The sequence below is a fragment of the Pagrus major genome, chromosome 19 (genome assembly GCF_040436345.1).
Source record: "Pagrus major chromosome 19, Pma_NU_1.0".
Taxonomy (NCBI): domain Eukaryota; kingdom Metazoa; phylum Chordata; class Actinopteri; order Spariformes; family Sparidae; genus Pagrus; species Pagrus major.
The window spans coordinates 21992563-22007698 of record NC_133233.1 but is presented as its reverse complement, the minus strand read 5'-3'; the positions used below and the strand labels follow the sequence as shown (position 1 = coordinate 22007698).

The window sequence follows — 15136 nt, the reverse complement described above, 5'->3', positions numbered from 1 at the left end:
AGTATCAGAATAATCCAGAGATATCTGTCCTTACATCAATGAGTTCACTGCAAAGAAGAAGCGCTAATAGCTAATTCGGCATACCTTTAAAGCAACATTATGTAGAAATTGATTTTTGTATGTAACACTGTGATCCTACCCTCCCACTGAAAGTACATAGAGCAGAAACAAGTGATAGAGACACCATTCACCCTATTACAAGACGCTGAACCATCAGCATGATTTTAAAGCTGTTATATTAAGGTGAAAAAGTTACATAATGTTGCTTTAAACGTCTTAGAAACATAGAAAAAAAGACGCTGCTGAAAACGCCAGAACTTGCCTAAGAATCATCACGTTTTTAAGTTTTCTTCAGTATCACAGAAATCCAGTGATGGCTATCAGTACACGCACGAGTTCACTGCAAACAGGAACTGCTAATAGCCAATTCGGCGTACTTTTAATGCTGCTACTTCGCCAAAATGTGAAAACAGAAAGGCTAAAGAATCAAGTCTCAAGTCCCAAAAAGCATTATAGGGTCTGTAGTTCCACGACTAAAACAAAGAATATTCAAGTAGGAGTTCCATATAGCAGTTAGCCTTGATAACAATACCTTTATGTCCCTGGAGCACCCTCTCTTCTATGCGTTCATATCAGACGTAAACTCAAACAATTTCAAACCGCAGCTGTCTTGATTTTTATCTGAGTGTCAGACTTTGATAAACTCCTGGTCAAGAAAAACTTCACGTGTCTCTTTTTTTTTCCTTCCCCTGATCAAAACTACCTCACCACATCTGAGCTGCTCCCTCGACTGTCACATCAATCACGCAAACAACAAAAAGTATCTTCACACCTCCAGTGTTCATGTAAATTATCAGTTTATTATAGGTGTTGCATCAAGGTGAGGCGGTGGTGAAAACAGACATGTCAAGGCGCAAAGAAAACGTGGAAAAAAAACATTAGCGTGTGCTGTCTCGTTCTGTAAAAAGACAGAACATGGAGCAGATTTAATCTCAGATCTCACCAGGAGATCACTTGAGCCTCGGCGGTTTGGGCTCGTCGGCTCATGCCAACGAAACGTGCTGGTGTCCAGGATGAATGTCAGCGAAATAATTTGGATAATCAGTGTGAAATGAGCGAGGGAATGAAATGAAAAGAGATATTGCTCGCTGTTAAAATGTGCGTGTGTGTGTGATGACAGCAGGTTGGGGGTGTGGGGGTGTGGGGGTGTGGGGGGGGGGGATGCGAGCGGATGCTGTTGATCCGGCGGTGAACTCGCCGGGTGCCACATGTGGGTGATGTTTGGGGCGGCGGTGTCACGGAGCCGCGCAGAGCGAGGAGTGTGAAAACTGCACGACCATCACTTCCTCCATCGACACAACCCCCGGTGACAGCTGTCTGGTCGCCACGGCAACGAGTGCCACCTATTTGATGCCGTGCTTATTTATACTCTTAGCTCAACTTTCGAGTGGCTGGCTTGATCTTATCGCATGAATCACCCAGCTGACGATCTGATAATTACACTCTCAGGGCAATATAATAAAAGTCGACTTTTTTTTTTTAAGGCGCAGTGTTTACTCTGCCGGTGTCAAAGAGAGGGGAAGTGTTATTCAAGCTCATTATCTCACTGATTTTTTTATTTCTTTTGCAGTCTCTCAGACTAGCCGTGCTACATTAGCTGACATTACTTTTCCTCATTATAGAGGCCACAGGTCTGTCTCTTCACTGAGAGTCGGAGTCGGTGCAGACACACTCAGAGGAGCAGAGGGGGAAGTGAGTTACGGTCGCTGCAGTGAGGTAACATACTTCAAGTGTTTGGGAGAATCTCGATTGTCGGAGAGAGGAAGACACATTTTAGTTGGCAGGATGTGATTTGTGAGATTACTGCAGGAACTGAGTCGGTGTTTGGTCCGTGAAGGTTCAGCTCGATCATCCAGGTGGCGGCTACGATGGAGAAACGTGCAATACAAGACACGTACAAATTTAGGGTTAGACTTTGGATTAAAGGCAGTTATAGTTGAAGCTTCAGGACTGGATTGTTTGAACAATTTAAGATATGAGTATAAGACCTGAAGTTTTGAACCAGTGTCTGGAGAATATATGATATGCTAACAGTTTTTCTACTGGAGTTATTTCTATTCCTTTAATTACATGTCGTTAACTGAAACATCTTAAGTCAGAAAAATGTATTTTTTTCTGTTTTACGTCGGGAAATATTTAATGAAAGACAAAATGAAACAAGACTGAGATTTATTTTTAAGTGCATATCAGATACTCTGTACTTTGTACCTGTGGCGTCTGGTGGTGTTTTCCATTGTTTCCTTTCTAAAAGGACTTTTGAATCACTGTGTGTTTACAAGTCATGAGGAGTAAAAGATAGTGAGTGTAAGATTTTTTTTATTATAAAGCCTTTTGTGGCACTTTATGCAATCTGATTAAAAAGGCCTCCAGTGATGTTACTCCGTGGCTGCTAGTTGCATTGTGGGTAAAAATAGTTGGTGCAATCGATTAATAGATTTTCATCATTTGTTTTTAAACTGTCCGTAATGAGTCTAACAGTGTTATACTGTAGGAGTACAATGCTTTTCAAAACCCGGTGCCTACATTACCCACAATGCAACTTGGCCACAACACTTGAGGCAGTTTATCAGATTACATGTAGCTGTTGTTTAAAAACCTTTTTTACTGCTTTATAAACAGTTTATTGAGGTTTGAATTGCTTGTTTGCAGTAAAATACCTAACTTAACCAAAGATAAATTAATTATACATTTACTAATGATGTTTATAATAAAGGGGGTCTTAGATGAAGGCTTTGTGATTCGTGATTTGGGCTATAAAAATACAACTTGTCTTGATTTAGCATTTAATAAAATATACCAAACTGCTAATTGTGTTAGTGTTAAATAAAGTTTGTTTTTCTTCAGTTTTCTGTTGGTTTGGAACGAGCTGATCAAAAACAAAAGCAGAACTGAAAGTAAATTAACAGTATTAATAACAGGGCCATAATTAGAGCTCTAATACAAAGCGTTGATAAGGTGTCAGCTGTTGACGACGCCAGCACCTTCAAACTTCATCACCTCATTAAAAGAAGTATACTGGGTGCCAAGTTTTATTTTTTTTAACCCACGACAACAAGGTGGAACAACTTTACATCAGACACAAGAAGGATGGTCACCTTTACTCTTGTTAAAGTCTGCAGAGACGTCTGCTGACGAGTTTCAGGAGCAGAGAGGAGCTTCTGTTGGTGACGGACATTTTTTCCGTGCACAAGAATCTATAAAACATTGTAGGAAATACATAATAGGTCTCCTTTAATCTGCCGGGTCTATGTGTGGGAAACACTGTCAATGCTAGCCTCAACAGTATCAGTTGCGCTTCGGTTGAGGAGCTCACAGGTCATAAATGTTGAGAATCGCTGTTTTTGTCGTGGTCCTGTCACTTTGGTTTCATTGTGTGTGTGTTTTATATGTGTTTTCTGGTTTTGTGTTGTCTTTTACCCTTTTTCTATCGACCCCTTCCCTGTTTCTATTGTTTTTCCGTTGATTTCCCTCACCTGTGTGTCTCCGCTTCACTCCACCTGCACCTCATCCCCTCATTACTTCTGTTTGTATTTAAGCCTGTGTGCTCCATGCCGTCTTTGTCAGTTCGTCCCGTGTTATCACCTGTTTTTCACCTGTTCTATCCACTATTACGCTATTTACATCCCTGAAATGTTTTCCTCCTTTTTGAAATTGTGTGACTTCTTTGCCCGTACTTTACATCCAAATGATTTCCGCACACAGCGCGTGTCCTTATCTGGAAAATTAAAGTGTAAAATGAATGCAGATCGCTGCAAATATCCTCACATTTGTTGCAGCACCAATAAAATGTAAATGCCTCTGTTGTTTGCACATCCTCCTCCTCCCCTCCGCCTCCTCGCTACCGACAAATAGAGACCTTTTGTCCTTTTCTATCCGTTCTGATCCGACCTGCAGCCATGTGTAAACTCAAAAAACCTTTAATTCTGTGATTCATAGGCCTCCTCAGTCTTGCCTTGCGACAGGCACCAGTCGGCTGCTGCTGTTAATGTCTCTCAGCGAGAATTTATGCCTACATCCATGCCTCTCTCCTCCTGTCTGCTACTCAACCCATTAGAGAATTCCCCACCAAAGGTTCTGTGGAACGCCTTGCATCAGAGCCACACTAATGAAAGGCATTATACATTACAAAGTGTTTGATTTAAGGATGATTTACAGTCCTTTTCCCTCAGCAGAGAGGAAGGAGAAAATTCCTGGAGATAAGCTCTGAATCCATCTGCAATATTCAAAGGACATCAAAGGGTTCAAATTGTGTATAGGAGGTGATGGTGTAAGAACCACAAAGAAAGGTTTTCTATCAGATGTGAAATTTCCATAACAGAGTGAGAGGCTTGCGAGTTATTATGATCCCCGAATCAATGGCAGCTTTCATGATATGCAGCTGAGCATGCACAACACTGCATGTCGGGGTGCGTCTACCTGTCACTGATCTGCCGCTGACACAAACATCACTTGTGTCTGTGTGTGCACAGATATCCCAAATGTTCTTGAAGTAGAGCAGATAACCTTTTTTATTTTTCCTTTTTTTTTTTTTTTTTCTGCATTTCTGCCTCCCACATAAATTTCCCTTGCGCTGCGAAACCAAACAGTAAACAACAAAAAAAAGAGAACACCCAGCATACTTTGTGATTACTTCTGCTGATGAAAGAGCAACTATTTTAATTTAGTTTGGAAACAGAGTAAAATATTCATGAATTTTCACCCCGCCTGCCAGATTTAATAATTGGCAGGATGTCGTTTACCACCTACACCAACCCCTAATACCTGACAGCTTGTAACCAGCAGCATTTAATCACAGCTGACAACTGATAATCCATGTCTCAACACTGATGGATCATTGGCTTTTATATTTTTTTCTCCTCCTTCTTCTTCCTCGCCCCTCTTTACTTTATTTTATTTCAATTTTTTTATTTTGTTTTTGTCTTGATGTGAGACGTAAGGGCTGTTTGGGGGCTGGGAGATGTGATAATTTAGTGTGAATTGCTTTTAAGAATCTCTTGGATCACGTCCGAGGGTGTGAGTTGTCACAGGGTTGAGTTTCAAGATTGCCTACAAAGGAATTCAGGAGGCTTGATCTAAATTTATAAGGACACTGCTGCAGTAACACCCACTTTGATGGCCGTCTTGGTGGCTATCATTTGTCGTCCATATGGCATGTCTGTGTGTGATATGCCTCTCCTGTACAGCATGTACTGAGTGAGATATTTTTTTCCCTCTTCCCTGCTGCAGCAAAGTGCTGCTGCACAGACGGCGCTCAAATTAAAGCTCAGCGTTCTTCTTCGCTGAAAAGAGATAACTTGATTTCCAGATACCACGTTTATTTGGATAAAAACAAATCATTACAGCTCATGCTAGTGGGTGTAAATAAATTGGTTTATTTGGTAATTTGATTTCCTGCATTATTTATAGTTGTCAACCGCGCCATATAATAAGTCTGGGGGTTTTCGGAGGCAAAATAAAGTGGGCCGAAACAAATAGCGTTCACTTGTTTAACTCACAGATATGAATGCTTGTCTTGTTTCGCCTCGAGCGAGAGCTGTTCTCATCATGAGTCATTTTCGTACTTGTAATAATGAAGTGGGAATGCCTGACTGCATAACATATGCATTTAGTTTAAACAGATTCAGCGTGACAACATTCAGTGGACTCACTTCGTTACATGTTGGTTAATGCAGGCGGTTACATGCGACGGGGCTTTAGATATCAGAGTAAGAATAATGTCTAGTAGCCATTAACCCTGTGATAGTTTGACGACTGAGCTCTGATCGAGCCGTCTCTGGCAGGTGGTTGAAGTGTGAAGCTTTTTTTCAGGAAAAATTACCATGGAACAGTTGTCAGAATAAATGTTTTATATTTATTGTATTTTATTCATCCAGCTTATTGCTCAGGGACAGTGCATATTAATGAACATTACTGTAAATATGCCAGAATTAGCAAAGAGGCTGGTTTTCATCTATAACCCTTGGCCAGGTGTAAAGTTGGCAACCTTAAAATCAAGAAGCAAGTTTAAAACGACAAACATGATCTAAGGCGTGCAAACCGCGGTAAGTTGAAATCTTTAGGCTCTGTTTTCTGTTATATGTTTGTCTATGGTCTAATTAGGTTTGAGAAAATACTTGGATAGAGTTAGGAAAAGTTTTTTTCTTGTCGTCACAAACATGACCGGAAGTCCTGATTTCTGCTTCAAAATATCCAGTGGCTTCACACTGACAAATGTTGACACACAGTGTTGAACTGTGGTCACTGGCTTGACAGCTGTCTCGCCTGTAGTCCACCGCAATTGTATCCATCTTTGATATTTTAGTCAGGACTAAAGATGTAATGTGAATGTGATTTGACACGTTTTGTGGTAATGTTAACACTGGACGTAGCCTCATGACTGGGCTGTATGTCCATAGGATTGCTTTGACTTCTATAAAGTTGCTGTTATCTAAATGTGAAGTATAAGAATGTTTAAAATTGTTGAAAGTCTACTTGTTCTGTATTCAGATAGAAGAGATGCACATTTACCATTAAAGGCACATTGGTAGAGGCTCGTGATTTGAAAACTGCGTGGTCAGTTAAAAAAAACCAATAGATTTTTGTCGTTATTGCCCAAAGGAACGATCAAACGATCAAACACAAATCAAAAACCCATTGTCTTTTTTGTTCTGTTGGATGTGACCGTCGCGGTGGATTGACTGAAAGAACAGTTGCTGGACAAAGATTTGGTTTCGGAGAAAAACACTTCCCCAAAGAAAACACTTCATCCCTTCTAAGAGGGTGCCAAGCTCTTGCCAAATAAGCACTTACTGTACTCCAAGAGATAAATGACACAAAACCTCAGCCAAACATTATCAAACAAATCTCTTTCCATCAATCAAAATCGAGCTGATTTTCTCCCGTTCGCTCACACCATTACTGGGACTTTTAAGAAAGATTTATGCCTCGGCGTACATAAATCTATGACAGAGCGAGAAGTGATGCAAATACAAAGGCTTGGCAACAATGCTCTCTTTAAACTGATACTCTAAATGCATGCACACATTAAACAATTTACAGCTTGAGTTAACACCTAATCAGGCAGCGGGATCGGATAAAGATCAGCGAGGTAACTAATCTTAAATGTCTCTGATTGTCTCTCTGGTGTTCCCCGTTGTTTTCAGGTGATACAGACCATCAGCGCGGTGGATAAGGACGAACCTCCGAGCGGCCACCGCTTTTATTTCGCTCTGGCTGCACCTGCTGCCGGCAATCTCAACTTCACTCTGCGAGATAACAAAGGTATTACTCATGTTATTTTGTGGGTAATCATCTTCATTGGTTGGCCTTCATAACTTCCTGGAGAAAGATAGTTGGCAGTTGAGTCTTATCCCCAGGTTGTCAGATACTAATGCTTGGTGTGCAACCAAAGCCGCCAACCCAAAGCGTCAGTAGTTGTAGTAATTTTCGATTTTGTTGCTTTGGTTTATCATAAACAATAGTCAGGGACCCATTTGAACATTGAAACATCGGTTTTAATTGCTGTAATCATTCCTCCTGATCATACTGGTCATTCAAAGATCCATTTCTAATCAGTTTATTCCAGTGTAACGGCATCGAAACTTTATTTAACCAAGAAGTCCCTTGAGATTGAAATCTCTTTGCCAAAGGAAACCTGGCAAAGACCAACCACCAGTTACTGTTTAAAAAGAAATGAAACACAACAGCCTCGAAACACAAACATTAACAAAAGGCAATTATTTAATTCTCAGTTTAATGGACTTTTAACACCTCTTTAAAATGTTTCCAAGGGGACTAGATTATTAAGATGTAGTATGTTCTCCAGATTATTCAAGGTCAAGGCTACAAAGTAGAGGAGGCATGGCCTTAAACACAAAAATACAGAAATGTAGTTTTCTGTGCAGACTAATGCTGGTGCCGCTCCAGTCGATGTTGAAGGTCGGAATTTTCTAGTTTAAATTTCCAACTTCCGACCTCCAAGTGTTTCAGGTGCACGTCCCCCAAAAGTTAACAGAAAATCTGACTGACTGTGACAGAACGATGTCTCTTTGGCAACACGAGGACACGCGAGTGAACCCTCTGCAGTTGCAGCCTCCCTGCGTGTATAAATAAAGAAGAGGAGGTGAAATGACACATGAGGTGACAGACGCCATTAAACACTTTATTTTACAGCACTTTTATCATTGGGAATCTGTTTAAATATTCCATTCTCTCACCTGGTACAAATACTGTTGTCTACAAATATATCCTACCCTCTTCCCACGAGGGTGCTGCCATTGTCGTTTGACGTCAGACACAACTGCTCCCTCATGAAGTCGGGGTAGATGGATGTGCCACGAGTTAAAAAAGTAGGAACTTCGAGTGGCGTTCGATTGTTTTTTTTCAAGTAGGAGGCTTGAAATTTTTGTGTTTCACGTTGTCTGGAACGCAGCATTAGTGAAAACCAGTCCACCAAATCATAGAGTATACAGTGAGTACATAAGTAAGTGATGGGAGACAAAATCTACTGTACGTATTAAGCCCCCACTCCAGAGATAGCTGTAGCAGAGGCATTATGTTTTTTCGGATTGACTGTCCCATTTAGCCTTGAGTGAATTACTCCAAATTTGGTACAAACATCCCCTTGGACTCAGGGACGAACTGATACTTGGAGATTGGAGGTTGGAGATTGCGACCATATTTCACATTTGGTCCGATACTGAATCGCTGACACTAATCTCAGGTCGCCACAGATTTTCTTTTTTTTTTTGTCACTTATAATGACTCACCTCTTTAGGAAGAAAGGATTTATTACAGCAAGAAAACCAGTTTGGATCTTCATGTGAGAACCTGACTTTTGTTGTCACACAGGCATGAAAATTGTCCTTTAATAATCCCAGGAGAAATGACTGGTACAAACTATGGGAAGTACTTTTAAAGTGTTACATAATTATAGATAATTGTAGGCCTTGTCATACCTGCTGCTTTTCCATCATACTGCAGACAGTATGATCGTGAAAGGTATTAATTGCACTCTATATGGTCTTAATAAAGTCTTACATTTAACTCGGTGAACAGAAACCCTGAAGTCAGTCACCATTTTAAACGTACGTCCTTGTCAAAGCTCCGAGCGTCAGATCAACACTCTTGCATGCAGCTGCTAAATCAAAACTCTCAGGGTCTGTAAAAGGTGTTGGTCAAGCTAGGTACGGTCTATTTGCTGCTTACTTCCTTACTTCCAGTTGAGCCTTGCAGCGATGCAGTCGACACTTTGGCCATTGCTCACTCCCAGCTCTCTATATCTGCCCTCCATCTGGACACAATCCACTCTGAGATCTGACTCAGGAGAAGAAGTACAGAGTAGCCGGTGCCTCCCGGCGTGCCCGGCCGTGCCAAATGAAACCATAATTCTGCTATGACAATGCCCTCAGTACCCTTTTCTCTCTTTTTTTGTAATTGTTCATCAAAACTGAATGCAAAAACAAACTTTTTGCTGCAACTGGAGCACATCCGAGTTAACTCCATTCGCGCCACAATCCACCACACCGCAGCCTTGTTCTGCTTTGTGCAAGGTCTCTATGTACGAGATCACAGAATAACTTTAACCTCAACACGCAGGCTGAAAACTCTCTTTGTAGCATTATGATTTGCACACCACCTACACGCAAAGCAGTGGGTGGCTGAGCAAAATTAGCTTCTCCTAAAGGAAAACTTAAGTGTTCATTTGCATAAAGCTTTAAGGACATGAGCGTTTGCGAGTCCATCATCGGTTGCTTATACATGAATCCCCACCGCTTTATGTGCAGGGCCGACACATCCTCTGAGGTAATGCCCTGAGTTGAGTGTTTCGCTCAAACACGCCGGAGCTCATCTGAGGCTGACATGTTCTTTCAGAGGCAGCAGCAGCAGCAGCAGTTATGTTACTGTAATCCATGTGAGTGCAGACCTGTGAGTGGTACATGATGCTCCAGGTAACCTCTCTGCAGATTACAAGCAAATTGGCTGCGAGACTGTTTTTGATAGCTTTATTAAAGAAACGAAGGAAAGAAAGAAGACCTTGGTTTCAGAACGTTGAGTATCTGTAGAAATTCAGCCGTATCGTTTAAAGGTCCAATGTGCAAGATAGTTGATTGGTGAGTCTCATTCCCAACTCTGAGTTGTGCACTTAAATGATCCCAAATGTTACCAACAATGTTCAAACCCACACTTTTGTTCAAGTAACGGCATGTTTCATTTGGATTCCTGTCGCTGTAACTTTCAGATAACAGCAAAGTTAGCAAACGTGAATAAACGTACCTTCAATCACACTCTTAAACATTACCTTTTCCATCGAGAGTCAGATAGATGGTGGTGGTTGTTTAACAAGGAAGACAACAACTCCCATGATCCCACGCTACTTCACGACATCATCAAACCTATATCTATACCTAAATCCTGCTTTGTAGTGCAGGTTTCCTCCCACATTTCCTTTCTGCAATGCTAAACTACTTCATCCAACTGGGACACAATTCCCTCGGATATTTTTACTTTGGATACATGGGAATGGCCCTTTCTCGTTTAAACATAACCACAGGCACAAAACCCAGCTCCTTAAAGAAAAGTTTTTCCCAAGTTCGTTATTGAAGCTATTTCTCTGGCCTGATCCCTGACCCTCAGCTCCATCCGATACATTTTGAATGAACCGGCTCAAGCTAGATGTCATTGCCCAGCATCAGTGCCTGACCTCACTAATGTTGCTGTAGCTGAACGGGAGAAAGTCTTTCCAACCAATATCTTGTGAAAAGCCTGAAACCAGGGGAGTGAAGGCTCCTGTGGCATCGTGATTTTGGGAATGAATTATTCAGCAATGAATTCAGGTGCTTACAAACTTTTGCAATGTAGCTTTGTGCCTTACAACTTATTTTTTACTGAGGAAGAGGATAACTGTTAAGGACATGACCGAATGTTTTTACATTTAGCGACAGAGCATATTTATTTAACAATCTTAAGTGTTTCATTTTCAACCCATCGCTGTGTGGTTTCCTCTCAGCTGTGAGAACATTCTGCTGATTTGGCTAATGTCTCGATATTAATTTCACCTTGTTCTGAGACTCTGAGAGCAAAGCAAAGATAAATCTGAATATTGCTCAGGAAAGAAAAAAAAACACACACACAAAGGATTTGTCTGTCAAGGCCAAAATCTACATTTCAATTGCGACTGCTCAATTTGAAAGCACATTTCAATCTATTGAAATAGTTGTCATGAAATGGCTTTTTTTAGCTGCTGTAATGACATATTGTTCTCCTCTGGCTGCCTCTCTCTCTCATTTACGCTCAGATTTCATATAAGATTTTTACCATCAGACCAAAGCTGTTATTAGCCAACAGGTGGTCAAGATCAGGGAGAGACGCCACAGTGTGTCATGTAATGAATTGTGTTAATGACACCATCTGTTGCCATTCCTGCTTTTTAATACTGTAAAATCATTTCAAACTGCGCAGCACAAGCACAGCAATCATTACAGAATAGAAGTTAAGCCTCTTGCTAGTCATATATATGCAGATCATTGTTCGCTTGAAGCCAATAAACCTGATATGCACATTAAACGCGGCTTTCCAAGCCTTTTCTCACAAGTCTGTATGCTTTTACTCGTATTTTTTGCAGACAACACGGCGTCCGTACTGACGAAGCGAGGCGGCTTCAGGAGACGGGAGCAACCTGTGTATCGGCTGCCCGTGTTGATCGTGGACAGTGGAAGTCCTGCCCTCAGCAGCACAAACACACTCTCAGTGCGGGTGTGCGACTGTGACTCGGACGGCGTGGCCTTGTCTTGCGGAGCCGTGGCCTACACTGCCACCGGCCTCAGCACCGGCGCCCTGCTGGCTATTTTAGGCTGCATCATGACGCTTCTGGGTAAGATCCATGTAACCTCAGTGTCAGACACTCAAGTCCATCCAATAACTAGTGGAAGAGGTTAGAATGAAGTTCAGGGTGAACATTATTGTAGAGGTGGCCACTATTTCTAACAGATATGAGGACATTTTATCTGGAGTTTGGTTTATAACTTGTCTCGTCTTAGTGTTGCTTGCATCGCTGGGCAGTGATGGAAGACATATTCAGATCCTTTACTCGAGTACCACAACGTGAAAACACTCCACTACAATTAAAAGTCATGCATTCATAATTTTACCTGAGTATTTTATAAGTATCATCTGCAAGATTATCAAAAGTGGAAGTAGAATAACCTCCATGAGTGTAATTTTATAACACAGGGCTGCTACACGAACATAGAACATAAACTATGCAGTCATTTAGGCCATAAACATATCTACATAAATATGTATAACATGTAATATGTATATTACATCAGGATGATGTGGTCGGCATCTTCACATTAAAAGGTCAACATCTGGTAAACACTGCCCATCAGCTCTGACAGCGTCTGAGCACCACGCATCGATGACGTAAACACAGAGTCCAGCTCTCCGTGTCCTGCGTTCTGTCTGCCGTGAACACAGTCTGTCCAAGAGAAACAGCTTGATTCGGGATGTTGTGGCACATAACAGTCTCTGGGTCCCCATGTGTCTGTTTCATTTCCCTGTGACCGGACATTAGCCAGGAGCAGCCTTAAATCCGAGCTGGATTAGCGAGGCTCTCTTCTCTCTCCTCCCTGGGGAGGTCCAGCTGGTCAGGTTGGACGGTCGAGCAGCGATCGTCTCAGAGTCTGCTGGTCTTAATCCGGAACCAGCGCTTTTTTTCTCCAGTGCTGTTGAATTAATTTTTTGCCATAGGCGATATGTCTTTCAGCAACAAAGCCAGAAAAAGATAACAGTTAACAAGGCAAATGTGTAGCGAAGTATCATCTGCAAAATGTACTCAAACCCCACGAGTGCGAAATTATGATTTATTCAGTTATTGGTTCATTATTACTAACGTTTCAGCATTTTACTGAACTAATCTGAACTATTTTACATACAGTTTGGTAGCTTACTTTACATTAATGCAATATATTCTATGGTAAGTTGATCTCTACATCTAAAGCTGTGAAATATTTATGTTGGAGTCAAAAAGGGCAGTATATCTCTGTGAATTTTAGAAGAGTAAAAGTTCAAGTGCCTCAAAAATGTACTTTCCGTACATTATACTCCACAAGTGCTTACTGGTCTATTCTGACAGATGTGTCGTGTCCTCAGATCTCAGTAATTAAGCAATTAACGGTTAATGGCAGCAGTACATAATCAGAAATGAGCATCAAGCAACAGCAGACACATTGTCAAACATTTCCCCTACAATGACACACTCTGACTTTTGCACTGTGAAACGGTCGTGGTTTTTTGGTCAGGTTTAGGAAAAGATCTCACTGTGGGTTAAAATAACTTATTTCAGTCACATCACTCACGTAAGTCTTGTTCCGCTCTTTACGTACGTTTCCTTTCTTACATGACATGAATTAAAAACAACAAGTGGGACGTGAACCACTCTCTCCTGTGGATGACACATCCAACCACCCCCGACTCGGACTTCTCTCGCTCTTTATACCGCTGAACTTCAGGATGTGATGCTAGAGGGGCCACTGACCAGGCTGCTGAATTAAACAGGCTGGAAAGATCCAACATTGGCAACTGTCGATGGCGATATTTCCCTCCCACTACCCTCCTTTCAGCTGAAAATAAAAAAAAACAAAAAAAAAAACACCGGCAACACTCTGCAGTTGGCCTCCATTTGTTTCTTAAGTTGCAGCGGGAATACATTTAAGCTAACAACCTTTGCAGTTCACATTTAGGGTTCAGATTTAAGTGGAGGTAACGCAGATACACGGTGCCGCGCTTCAATACACGGCTCACCTCAGCATTTACAACCCATTCAGACTCATCTTGGCTGCTGTGTTTTCTTCAGGCAGTCGAATGTTTTTTTGCGAAAAACCACAGTTGCATCTCGAGGTCTTGCACATGTCAAACCTGGGGGGAGTTATCTGCCCCTCATATTTCCTCTTTGGTAAATACATGTGACCCAGGTCAGCCCTGCTCTGAATAGCAGCCTGGATGTTTACAAGTAAAATGTTGTTACTGAAACCCTGCCAACAGAATCAATTACCTAGAGGAGGTATGCTGGGTTTGGGGGGAATTTGAGTGTTCAGCTTGACCCATCAGATGGTAAAATTTTTCTGTGGGTTGTACGCTGAAGGAATACGCGGTCACCCAAAGGCTGCTACCTTGACTTTCTATGAAAGATTTAATTCTGCTTGTCCAAACTTTAAGAAAATGTAAGAGAACAACATAATTTATCCAAAAGAAGCGACGGCGCTATATATTCATCGTATCATTTTGTTGTTTTAAAATGTATTTATACTTTATTTAAGTCTCCTGCAGCTTTTTTTTTTTTCACCTCCTATCGGCAGCGCGTCAGTTATGTGTCATTGCTCCTCCTGCATTTGAGCACGCTGAAAGAATAAAGTGTAATGATGTGCATTTTCATTGAGAGAAAACGGCGCCTGAAGGCAGCCTGAGTCAGTGATGAGATTTCAGATTTTTAGATCATTTCCCCGTCTACAGGAGCTGTCATGATGGCTTCCCCCAGATACGTTTTATAAGCTTTAATTATAATATTCCATGAAGGTCAGAGGGATAACCACTGTATGGAAATACTGCATATTTCAAGGACAGCGCCTCCTCCTCCTCCTCCGCTGCTGTTTTCCGGTGTAACGCCATATGTTAAGATGTTAGTAAAGACACTTGTAAAATGGGAATTCATTAACATAACCTTAAAGATGCCGCAGCGCTGAGGCATCACCTCCAGGGCTGCATTATTACTCATAAAAACCCACAGACAAAGCATTGCCACATCAGGGCAGAGTCATAGTTTAACGCTTAGGTGATCTTCATTGGGAGCCGAGGAGGATCTAAGCAGAATGTACAATAGCCGAAATGAATTCTTCGATGGGGTCAGGCTCTGCTTCTTATTCCAGTACCCTTGAAGAAAATTTCATTGCAGCAGAGAATACGTTTTTGTGATGAATGAAAACTTCAAAAGAGCAACAGGGGGAAATACAGAGCCACACAACCCTGAACGGGGCATCGCTAATGAAAGCTGGCTCTATTCTGCGCAGCATGGCCTCAGGCCACAGGCTTAGAACTAATG

General features: G+C 41.6%; 1 protein-coding gene across 1 annotated transcript in view; it reads left to right on the top strand.

Moving 5' to 3' along the window:
• Positions 1–15136, top strand: part of LOC141014545 (cadherin-7-like) — a 106911-nt gene that overhangs the window by 84878 nt on the left and 6897 nt on the right. The window contains exons 9-10 of the mRNA XM_073488385.1: positions 7203–7320; positions 11663–11911. Of these exons, the coding sequence (XP_073344486.1) occupies positions 7203–7320; positions 11663–11911 (367 nt within the window). The remainder of the gene's footprint in view (positions 1–7202; positions 7321–11662; positions 11912–15136) is intronic.